The 11,572-nt window shown below is 35.8% G+C and overlaps 1 protein-coding gene across 1 annotated transcript in view; it reads right to left on the bottom strand.

Moving 5' to 3' along the window:
- Window positions 1–11,572, bottom strand: part of FREM2 (FRAS1 related extracellular matrix protein 2) — a 189,801-nt gene that overhangs the window by 89,772 nt on the left and 88,457 nt on the right. The window contains exons 5-6 of the mRNA XM_008067145.1: window positions 4,175–4,300; window positions 2,856–3,107 (exon numbers count right to left, since the gene is read on the bottom strand). Of these exons, the coding sequence (XP_008065336.1) occupies window positions 2,856–3,107; window positions 4,175–4,300 (378 nt within the window). The remainder of the gene's footprint in view (window positions 1–2,855; window positions 3,108–4,174; window positions 4,301–11,572) is intronic.

Genomic DNA, 11,572 nt, shown 5'->3' with positions numbered 1-11,572 from the left:
GGATTGGATAAAGAAAATGTGCTACATACACAAGATGGAACATTACACGGCCATAAAGAAGAACACAATCATTGACTTCACAGCAACTTGGATGCAGTTGGAGATCATCACACTAAGTGAACTATCACAAAAACAAAGAACTGAATATCACATGTTCTCACTCATAAGCAGGAACTGAAAACTACTCACATTAACATAAAGTTTGCTGTTAAGGCTTGGGTTTTGTACTGAGAAATGAAAATATGAGTTTAAAAAATATTAACTTGATGGCAATAGGAACCCAAGTTTGTGTGGGAAGAGAGATGAGGCTGTGGGATCTGTGAGAAGTTTATGATAATCAACATATCATAGTGGTAGAGTGGAGAGGAAAGGACAGATGAGAGAAAACAGAGAAGCACGCATAGGACTCTTGATGTGTTGAATAGTGGTTGGGTGCGTGAAGGAGGAATGATGATGACCACTGAGAGTATTTCTGACAAACTGCTGTTCCAGTCAATGTTTGCATGGTACCCTGAAGCCTCAACATCAAAGTCCATTGCACTAACATTCACCAGCCCTATGTTCTGGAGCAAACAGATCTCTGAGATTTGGCTATCCCACTCATAATATAACTTGCCCTGTATATACCAGGGATGGTAAAGTTCAGATAAGACACTGACAATAATTTACAAATATTATATGTACAACAATAGTACTATACAAATGGTTCCTGAACCTCATCACCACTAGGGTCATGTTTTAAAGACAGAGAATGCATGGAAAGGTCGAGCATCTGGGATCCTGATACTGACTTTGCTCTGTTCCAGATGTATAAATTCAAGTCAACCACCTAGTCTTTCTAAGTCTCAGTCTTGTTATATGTAAAATGGGGATAAACATCACTTTTTGTTTCTGATAAAATTTAGTGATATATATGTGTGAAAATGCCCGGCACCTAATAAATATTTTTTTTCTGTGCTTTTATTTTTTTCCTGCATGCATCCCATAAAAAATCTATATGGAAAAGATTTTTGCCAACAGAATAAACTGAACTAAAGTAATCATAATTACATTTTCTATTTTAAAATCAAAACTATCTCTATAACAATAGATAGGTTATCTAGATAATAGATAAGCATTTATTGGAGCTGTTTTGGCTAATATTCAAAATATTGGCTCTCTTTCTAAGAGATTAAATTTGAGTAAAATTTTCATACTTTAAATACAGAATAGAACTTTTAATTGAACTAATAAACTAAGCAATATTTGAAAACATTAGCGTAGCTTATATATGTAGGGTATTATATAAATTTAAGGTAGAATCAAGACTTTCTTCAATCCCCCCTTGATAAAATCAATCCTAATTTTTGTCATTAGTGTTTTCAAACCTGTTCAGTTAAAAAAAAAAAAAAAAAGAGCCCAGACATTATTATATATTTCACAGGATTGTTAAGGTAATAAAGCAGAATAATGTATAAAGGTTCTAGATGCTGGGAAGGGAGGGGGAAGGGAAAGACAAGAAGCGATTTGTTAAAGGATACAAAATTTTAGTTAGATAAAAGGAATAGTTACTTGTGTTCTATACCACTGTATAATGACTACAGCTAACAATAACACACGACATAGTTTCAAATAGCTAGAAGGATGATATTGAACATTCCCAAACAAAGAAATGACAAATGTTTGAGATGATGGATATGCTAATTACCCTGATCTGATCACTCTATATTATATGTATCAAAACACTACTCTGTACCCCATAAATACGTACAATTATTATTTTTCAACTAAAAACTAAAAGAAAATAAAACAAAAGCAAATAGCAGAAGATGAGAAGAAATCTTGACAAACGAAGGTTTAATATCCACTATTCTCAGAGCTTCTATAAATCAGTAAGAAAATATGAACAATCTGTAAATAGTTCAAAGAAATTCAAAACGGTATAAATATATGAAAAATAAATAAAATAACAATGTACAAAGAAGATAGGTGCCTGGCAGAGAGTATAAGCTCTCAAGACACATCTTTACCCCTCACATTCTTTACCACTTGCTATCACTTTCCTGGTAGATTACTTTTAACTCCTTGGGCTTTAAGATTACACAAACGCTTTTGACAACCCTCCAGCTTTTCTTCAAGCAGAAAGACTCATCCCCTGGTTTCTTCCTCTTTCATTCACCATGAGGAAAATTTCAAAGTGGAAAGAAAATTAGTCCAGTGTTGATGAGTCCTATCTCTCAGTTTACTGATCTCTGCTTCCTCACAGGAGTATTTACTGTCTTTCCTTTTGTTCTTTCCTCACAAAAAGGCATGAATGGTTTCTTGAACTGTGAAGATTAAGCTCCCTTTGCTCCTTTTTCTATTTCAGAGTGACTACTTCATGGTAATTTAGTTTCCTTGAGAAAAATGGTCTAGAATATTACCCGCCTCTTTTTGAGGGGGGACGCGGTGGGGGGGTCAGGAACAGCTCTTGGACATAATTTTTAATATATTTACTAGTTCTTCACTTAACAACTTTTTCTGGTGGATTTCTCTGAAAAACAGTTTCAAACACTGAGATTAAGGTTATAAAATATAAGCTTTAAAAAGCAAAACAAAGAAACAAAAAGGAAATATGCTAAGTTTTTAAAAATTGCTTCAATCTTTTACCATAAAATTTTTTAAATTTAATGTGGCTTTTGCCCTTTGCAAACATTAAATCAAGAAAGACAAATGGACTGAAGCAGCTGACTTTGGAACCTAATCACACTATAAGATGAAGCATAAAATAAATGTGCATGTGATGATTCTTTTAGGCTTCCATTTTTCTGTCTAGAAAGCTCTGCCTGATGTTGATCTTTCTGGTAAGGAGAATTTTCAGGTAAATTAGTACTTACCATCATCTTTATCAGGGATGATTGTAACCTGAGTCCCTGGGAACTCTGATCCTATTCTCCCACCCATGGGCATGCTTAGAAGAACTTGGAAGGTCTCCTCTTCTTCATACAAGGAGTCATCAATAACGACTATCCGACACACTTTCTCCCGTTCATCTTTGTCAAAGCGGACAACACTGGTGTGGTCTTCAGGCCTGGATATGTAATCAGAATAAGACAGCACTGAAGTCGGCACAGTTCCCGTTGCTGTTCCTGAAGGCAGAGAGAATCCATAACATTTTTATGTGGACATATGACAAGCATATTTCCAAAAACAATTATTTTCATAAGCAGCATTTTAATGGCCTATTGGTAGACATGAACACTCTTGTTCCAAATCTTGAGTCAACTTCAGAATGACCTCAAACCTAGGATGAATATTAAATTTCAAGTGTTTTCTCCTGTCTCTCCTGTCAGTGAACTTTCAGATCAACATAATATTACAAGATAATAACTCCTACTATTCAAGCAGGAGTAAAGACAAAATATGTACAAAGTGCCAAGAGCTCTGCATACTTGTCTCATTAATCTTCTCAACCACACTGTTGGGGTCTACACATTTGGTAACTAGGTTTTACAGAAGGTGAATCACTCACTCTGGAACCCAGAGCCCAGGGCTGATATTGAAATCTGTTTTTAACTCCTATTCTGTACTGTCTTTCAAATCATATATATTTGTAGAAATTTTAACAAAAGTCTATTCTGATATCAACAGCATATCTGACTTTTTCTTTTGCATTCTTAGAAAACCTACTCAATTCCTAGAAATAGGCTTAGTATAATAATGAACATTGTGTATTAATTTTAATTTTTCATTCCATGAAATCACCTTTCATAGGATTCTTGCCCATGAGTAAAATAAATATTTTAATTTTTCTTTGAAATGAGTTTTGAACTACTTTTGAATTAGTTTCTTTTCCTTGGGTATGCATTGCTTTACCTCTTTTTTGTCTAATAACCCCTTTCTACTTGAGCAGACTTGGGTGAGTTTTAGTTCCTTGCAATCCCAAAAGCCTTGAGTATGACAGTAAGTGACCAAGTGAAGCCAGAAATATTTAAGGTAAGAAGCAGCAGGATTCTTCTATGCTGTCTGAGAAATCCTCAAAGGGGCAATCCTGAAGAAAGACTTCTGGATAAATACTTTTTTGCATTTATGAGAAACTTAATAATACAGTATACCCCTCATGGCAAAATGTTATGGCCCCAACAGGTTAAAGAGAGGCTTATTTATAGCTTTAGGGTTTTGTTTTTGTATTTTTTTTTTTTTCAGATTGAGCTACCTTGTTGAGTATAACAGATCACCATCAACTCCTGGCTGACATCACCACTTCTTCGGATAGGAATGAACAATTCACCAACATCTTCTTCAATGGAGTATTTAGACTGGGGAATAAATACAGTTGATTCTAAGGAGAAAAACATAATCACAGCCATTATTTTTGCCTAAGCCTCTTATCCCTGAAGCAATTCCTCGCAATGAAAATTTCTTGACTGAATTTTTTCTCTTGCATATTCCTTTAGAGTAACATTGTGTGAAGGAAAAGGGGGGGGGGTGTATAAAATATGCAGGCTCTGAGACAGTGAGTTTTTAAAATCTGAAAACAAAACCCAATATGACTTTTATCTCCAGCAATTGCTTTTTTCTCAATTAATAAGAGCTGCTGGAACAGTTCCTCTATATTTCACTTTGTTCTGTGACACAGATGAGCACCTTCCAATGGAGTAGAATTTGAGAGGTGGAAATGACTACAGAAGTCATCTCATCCCACGTTTTGCTTTCCAGATGAGGAAACGAGGGTCAAACAGTTGATCTTATTTGCCAGTGACTCTTACTGGTCTAGTCAGGATTAGAACTCAGATCTTGAAATGTCTATTTTGTTGTTCTTGTCACCAAAAGAATTTTCCTTTTGGACAATTCATGATTAAACATATAATGATACAATGTCTAACACTCTTTAAAATAGTTGTTCCTTTAGAATTTATAAATCCATTATCATTAGCTATAAGGAACATTTCTGTGGTATCCTTCTTCCTCTACCAGAATAACAATAACATGATATACATTATATTTATAGAATATCATAAGTTTCAATGATTCATTTTTAGCATAACTGAAAGGTACACTAAGTAATAAAAATGGCATAATTAAATTGTTTAAAAATGTAGCTACTATGTAAAACCATAACTCTTAGATCAGTAGTTTGACATTATAAACCCCCGAGATATTCTGGAATTTGAATGAGAGTCTGTTTCACTGATAGTCTCACATCCACACAGAAAATGCTTCATGATTATTTTTAAAACAGTTAGTCCCACCACTTTTGATGATTATAAAAGACCGCTGGAATAGTGGATACAGCCCTAGAGGTCCATGTTCCACCCTGCTCCACCCTGTTCTGTGCCCCAGAAGTTGACTAATGTGAACCGTTTCTAATGCTTCCCTTGTGCTCCAGCTTCTGGTTGGGTCAGCCAAAGGGAAATTCAGGAAGGAGCTTAGAGGGTAAGAGTGGGTTGGCATTTTTTCCCCTGGTGCCCGCAGGGTTTCTGGAGCTGGCTGCACACCCCCCCACCCAACTAAAGGTCAGAGTGCCTGCTGGGGGCCCAATCTCACTATTTGTGCTCTGCTAGCTTTTCTAGCCCAGTGTCCCTCAGCGCTAGAGGTGGTGATGGTGCCCACTCTCCCTAGCCTTGGGGCACTTGACTATGTCTGGGGCTTTGTGGATCCTTCTCTTCACCTTTGTAAAATAGTCATGTGATTAAATTCTTTTTAAATTACTCATTTTGAGTGTGTCATTTGTTTTTTCCTGGGATTTTGACTTTTATACTAGTTCCTAAAATACCCCCATTAAAAAAAATCTTTGAATATAAGATTTTATAACTAATATATTAGTTGTACAATTTTATAAGATTTTATAAAATATTGATATCCAATTTGCCAGGCACTATACTAGGCACAGGAAATACTGAAGTAACAAAATTCATGAATAAACTTGGACAAATTTTTTTTTGCATTTATGAGAAACTTAATAAAGTATGCCCCTCATGGCAAAATGTAATGGTTCCAACCTCATTGAGTTTTCATTCTAATTGCTGGATGGGGAGGAGGAAGAAAAATATATACACCAGCCTATATAAAGTCTACCAGACTTCTACAAATGATATGAAGAAAATAAAGTGTGCACCAGAGATTGCCAGAGCTGGGCATGTATGGGTAGAGGGGTCTATGACATAAAGGAAAGTTAAAGAAACTATCTTTGATAGAGTTTCATTTGAGCTGAGATTGCAAGGAAGTAATGAAATGCCCCATGGAATAACTTAGAGAAGATAATTCCAGGAAAAGTGATGAATAAATGAAAGTGCCTCAGTCCAGGTTCTGCCAAGTGTGTCTCAGCCAGGAGACCAGTGTGGCTGGAGCATATTGGGTAAGGAGGAGAGGGTGAAACATGAGATCAGAGAAGTGGTGATGGGGTAGGTGGTGGGTAGATCACAAGAAGCCTTCAGGACTATCGAAACAACTTTGGTTTTTACTCTAAGATATGGAAATAAATGAAGATCACTCTATGGGATAAGAATAAGCAAATGCTATTTATTTGGAGCTTGCTATGGCAGTGGAGTCAGCCTCCTCATTTGTATTTTGATAAAGACTCAGGGACAGGCAGAGGAGTAGGAATGCTTAATAGTGGGAAAAAAAGGAAGGGTTCAGATCTGCCTGAATTGGAGGCTGTTGGCATGGGAAAGCTGTAGCAGGTTGACTAGAAGGGGACATCCTATGGGATTTGGGAGGTGTGCGGATTTGGCTTTCTCTGACTGGCTCAAAGTTGGAAGTTGGAACAAAAATCAGAAAAACTGTCAGATCAAGTTCTGGCTATTTGGGGCTGATTGCTATAGAGGTTGTACCTTGGCCTCCTGGTTGCTGTAGGTTAAGGGTCACAGTTATAGTTTAGTACGTGGTCTGGCTGTTGTCTGTTTGCATATTCAATCTCAATGAGAAATCATGAGGAATGTTTGGACAAGAAGGATGCTGTATTTTGACATATTTTAAGAACAAAAACGTTGGCTGCTGTGAGATAAATAGATACCAGATGTCCTTATAAGAGAAAGAAGACAGCGGTCTCTCTCTCCCCATGAGCATGTACCGGGGAGAGGCCTTGTGAGGATACAGCCAGAAGACAGCCATCTACAAGCCAGAAAGAGGTTTCTCACCAAGAATCAAATCTATTGGCACCTTGATCTTGGACTTTGCAGTCACCAGAACTGTGAGAAATAAATGTCAAGCCACCCTGGTTTGTGGTATTTTGTTATAGTAGCCCAAGCTAAGACAGAGTAGATTACACATAATATTCATTTTATATTGCTAACTGTACAAGCCAGGTTTTTTTTCCCAAATAAATTATTCAGAAACATTCCATGTATGGGATTTTAATTTAACAAACCTCTTTAATATTTAAAGCTTGAATAAATGAGTTTTGGTTCATCTTATACCTTAAGGCCCATGCTGAGTTGATTAAATAAGTCAGGACTTGCCAGTGCCAGAAAGTTTGAATTGTGAATAAAAAAGAAAATGGGGTGTCCAGACATTGTCTTTAGTTGTGGGATTTACTCCTAGAGTTGCTCTCACAGAGGATAAATAGGCCCAGTATAAATAGACCCAGTACTGAGTTTAAGTCTTCTGTTGACCTAGCTTCTTCTTCTTTTTTTTTTTTTGAGTTGTAGTCTCACTCTTGCTACCCAGGCTAGAGTGCAGTGGCATGCTCATGGCCACTGCAGCCTTGAACTGCTGGGCTCAGGTGATCCTTCCACCTCAGCCTTCCAAGTAGCTGGAACTACAGGTGTGTGCTACCACGTCTGGCTTATTTTTTGATTTATTGTAGAGACGAGGTCTCACCAAATTTCCCAGGCTGGTCTCGAACCTGTGGGCTCAGGCAATTCTCTCACCTCGGCCTCTCAAAGTCTGGTATTACCGACTTGAGTCACTGCGCCTGGCCTGACCTAACTTCTAACAGAAATGTGTAGTCAGGGTCATATATCCTCTGAAGGACTCAAATCACTCTATCAAAAAGATACCTGCACACGAATGTTTATCGCAGCATTGTTCACAATAGTAAGAACCTGGAACCAACCATGCTGTCCATCAAAAGAGAACTGGATTAAAAAAATGTGGTACATATACATGATGGAATACTATGCAGCCATAAAAAAGAACAAAATTATGAATTTCACAGCAACCTGGATGGAACTAGAGTCTATAATACTGAGTGACCTCTCAGAGAAACAAAGATCTGAGTATCACATGTTCTCACTCATATAGTGGACCTTGATCATCCAACGTATTACCATAAGAAAATGACTGAGAGTTGTGGGAAACTATGGGGGGGAGGGGAAGGGAGATGGGATTAATGATAGTAAATATCTGTCTGGGACAGGGAGACACCTCTTATCAACAAGGGTGCCTGAAAGAAGCAAATTTGTATACCAACCCTTAACTGTACCCCACAATATCATAATAAAAAATACTGATTATATAAAAAAAAAGAAATATGTAGTCAGTGGAGGAAACTAAAAAAGGGTACTAGAGAAACAAAGAAAGACTTTCCTGGTAGACTTTTCAGTTAACATTCTTTTTCAACTTTACCTTTTATATAAAATAGAAGTATAACGTAGACTACCTCAAATAAGCATAGCTCTTTAAGTGCAAAATTCCTAAAAGTACACTCCTATACTATCCTTAAAAAATTAATAGGTAATACACAGGAAGTTCTTATTCTTTGCTAAATCCTGGTCTGAACATTTTATGTGATTAGTTCATTTTATCCTTGCAACAATCCTTGAGGTAGCAATTATGATGATTGTCATTTTACCTCTGAGGACAGGAGGCACAGAGAAATCAAGTAGGCAGTGGAAGGTTAGGTTGATAGGTGATGAGATGTTGGGATTTGAACCCAGAAAGTCCATCTCAGAGCCCATGCTCATAATCAGTGCACTCTACTGCCTAAAAGAACACTCGAGGTAGCCAGGAGCAGCACTCACACCAGAGGAAAACAAAAGGATAAACTGAGATGATAAAAGGGAGATAGAAAGTGATGCTAAGGCAGAGAGATGGCAGATGCAGTAGAAACAGACAAAAGAACGTTAAAATAGTTCTAGAATTCCTTTAAAATCTAGTATTTTCACAGAAATTATATATAGGATTATATACACACAAGATTATAAAAGTATTATGTAAAATTATACATGCACAATATGAATATCAATAAAATTATAAAAGTATATAACATGCATGAAATATGTTAGTATGTATATGAGGTAGTAAATATTTATATTATAAAAGTACACATGTCAAATCCCATTAACACATTGGCTTAGAACTGTGGCCATCTCTGTGATGGTGTTCATTGAGAGAAAAAGAAAGTGCTAAATTATAGAAACAGTACACTCTTTCAAAGTAAAGAGACTTATAGAAAGGAAAAATGCCTGCAGTTTCACCCTCTCAAACATTAACAGTGTAGATTTCCATGTGGTGGTGCTAAAAGTTACTAAAAAAAAAGACTTTTATTTATTAATTTAAAAAAAGTGTTCCAATTTTAATTTGCCTAGTTCCTAAGTACTACTGCAACCAAAGAGTTAAATATACATTTAAAAGTCAATCTGGTTCATATTCAATGATAGACAACTAGGCTTATAGAAAAATGAGTAGAAAGTACATAGAGTTCCATATGTCCCCTCACTCTCTTCCCACCTTCCACTATTTGTAACATCTTGTATTTGTCTTTCTGACAATGATCATGTGTTCCTTTTGTACTTTCAGACAAAATTAAATTTACCCTTTCTTTTGAAGGATAAGGCTGAATAAAGGGAAGGCATTTTTTATTAGTAAAATGACTGTATTGTAATAGGACTGCAATTTCTAACTGCAGCTTATGTTTTTTAGGTTTTGACTGGGTTGCATTTTAGTAAAAAAAAATGACTTCTGTTCTCAGAAGTAGTTGTAGCTACATTTGAAAGAGAGAATGTATGTGCTATCTCTTTTCTCAACTGTACTGTACAAAGGGGGTAAAAAAATCCATATGACAAAACAAAACATCACCTAACAATCTGCTATAATAGAACAAGAAAGAAAAAAAAAGAAGCAGGACATGGATGGAGGTACTGAGTGTTCATTGCTTTTAAAAGGTCTGGCACATTCAAGGAAATCTTATAAGATATTCAGGTCTATCTTCAGGCCATTATGGTGCCCTTGGACTGGTCAACAAGTGGCACTGAATATAGTAGAGTCTATCATTGCTGTGTTTGAACTTGGGCAGCTCTCTTACATTTCTATAGTTAGTTTGTTTTACTATGTTAGTATGTTTACAGACATAGTAAGACAGACTAATTTTAACAAGGGCTTGAAAAAGAAAAAGAGGAAAAAAAAAATGCCTAAACCACATGATGATAAATGTTACAAGTTCACATCAGGATACCATGAGGTCCCCAGATCACCCTTGGGTACTGTGCAACTTGTTGGTTATGGTGAATCTTTGGGTGATCTTTGTTTATGTTATTAAATATTTTTATTTTGTGAATGTATAAACTTTCAGAAAGTTCTTTCTGACTAACATAATTTTATTTCGCACCACTTTTTTCTTTCTTATCCACTTTTCAGAGTAAGAAACTATGTGCTGTACTTTTAACAAGTGGTGGGGATTTTTGATTTCTCTTAAGATGATGACCCATGCTTCACACTAACAGATTTTTTTTTTTAAGTTGGACTCTCATGAAAGCTGAAACTTTTGCATTCTTTCTTTATCATTTCTCTGTCATCAGCTGCAGTTGACTATCATTTTATTAATTCTAGGCCTTGACTTTTGACATAATCATACCTCAAAACATCTGCCAGTCAGTGATTCCCTTAATGTCAACATTGGCGGTAGTGCAAAATTTCAAAAATAAGAATTAATGTTTGGATTTTATATTATAGTCAGTCTATGCCATCTGAATATTTATTATCTTACTAAATAAGTTTGGTTCACTCAGAGTACACATAAGTTTGTCTTCTTTTTTTTTTTTTTTTTTTTTTGAGTTGGAGTCTCACTCTGTCGCCCAGATTGGAGTGCAGTGGCACGCTCCCGGCCACTGCAGCCTTGACCTGCTGGGCTCCAGTGATCCATCCACCTCAACTTTCCAAGTAGCTGAACCTACAAGTGTGCACTGTCTTTCTTTATATTCATTAATGTTAGGAATTTTTAAGATATGTTAAGGTCTATGTTCTTTTAGAATATTATGTTTATTCTCTATTAAATATTATATAGCATTAACTTACTATGGGCCTACAAAAATGATTACAGGAACCAATTTTTTTAATCTTCTAGTATGGCTATATTTTGCTATTACAGAAATATCAAAATGATTTCATTTCTATTAGAAGTTTGTAGACATTTCAAGTGTACAAACTAAATAGTTATAAAATATTTGCAGCCTTAAGATATCTGTACTAGCTATCTGTACTCAAATCCCTCTATATTTGAGGTGTAGTCTCCCAATAAGTGATCGTAAAACTCAATTTACTCTGGTTGGAAATTTCAAAGTAAGAAAAGAATGGGATCCTTACATAAAATAAGAAGTTTTAACTCATATATTTTCTCTTACCAGGATACAAATATTTAATATTAACTAATATCTATATGCTTCGAAAAGTGAAA

Source organism: Carlito syrichta, unplaced genomic scaffold, assembly GCF_000164805.1.
Source record: "Carlito syrichta isolate Samal-C Ts95f unplaced genomic scaffold, Tarsius_syrichta-2.0.1 Scaffold309303, whole genome shotgun sequence".
Lineage (NCBI taxonomy): Eukaryota > Metazoa > Chordata > Mammalia > Primates > Tarsiidae > Carlito > Carlito syrichta.
This window is presented reverse-complemented; position numbering and strand designations above follow the sequence as displayed.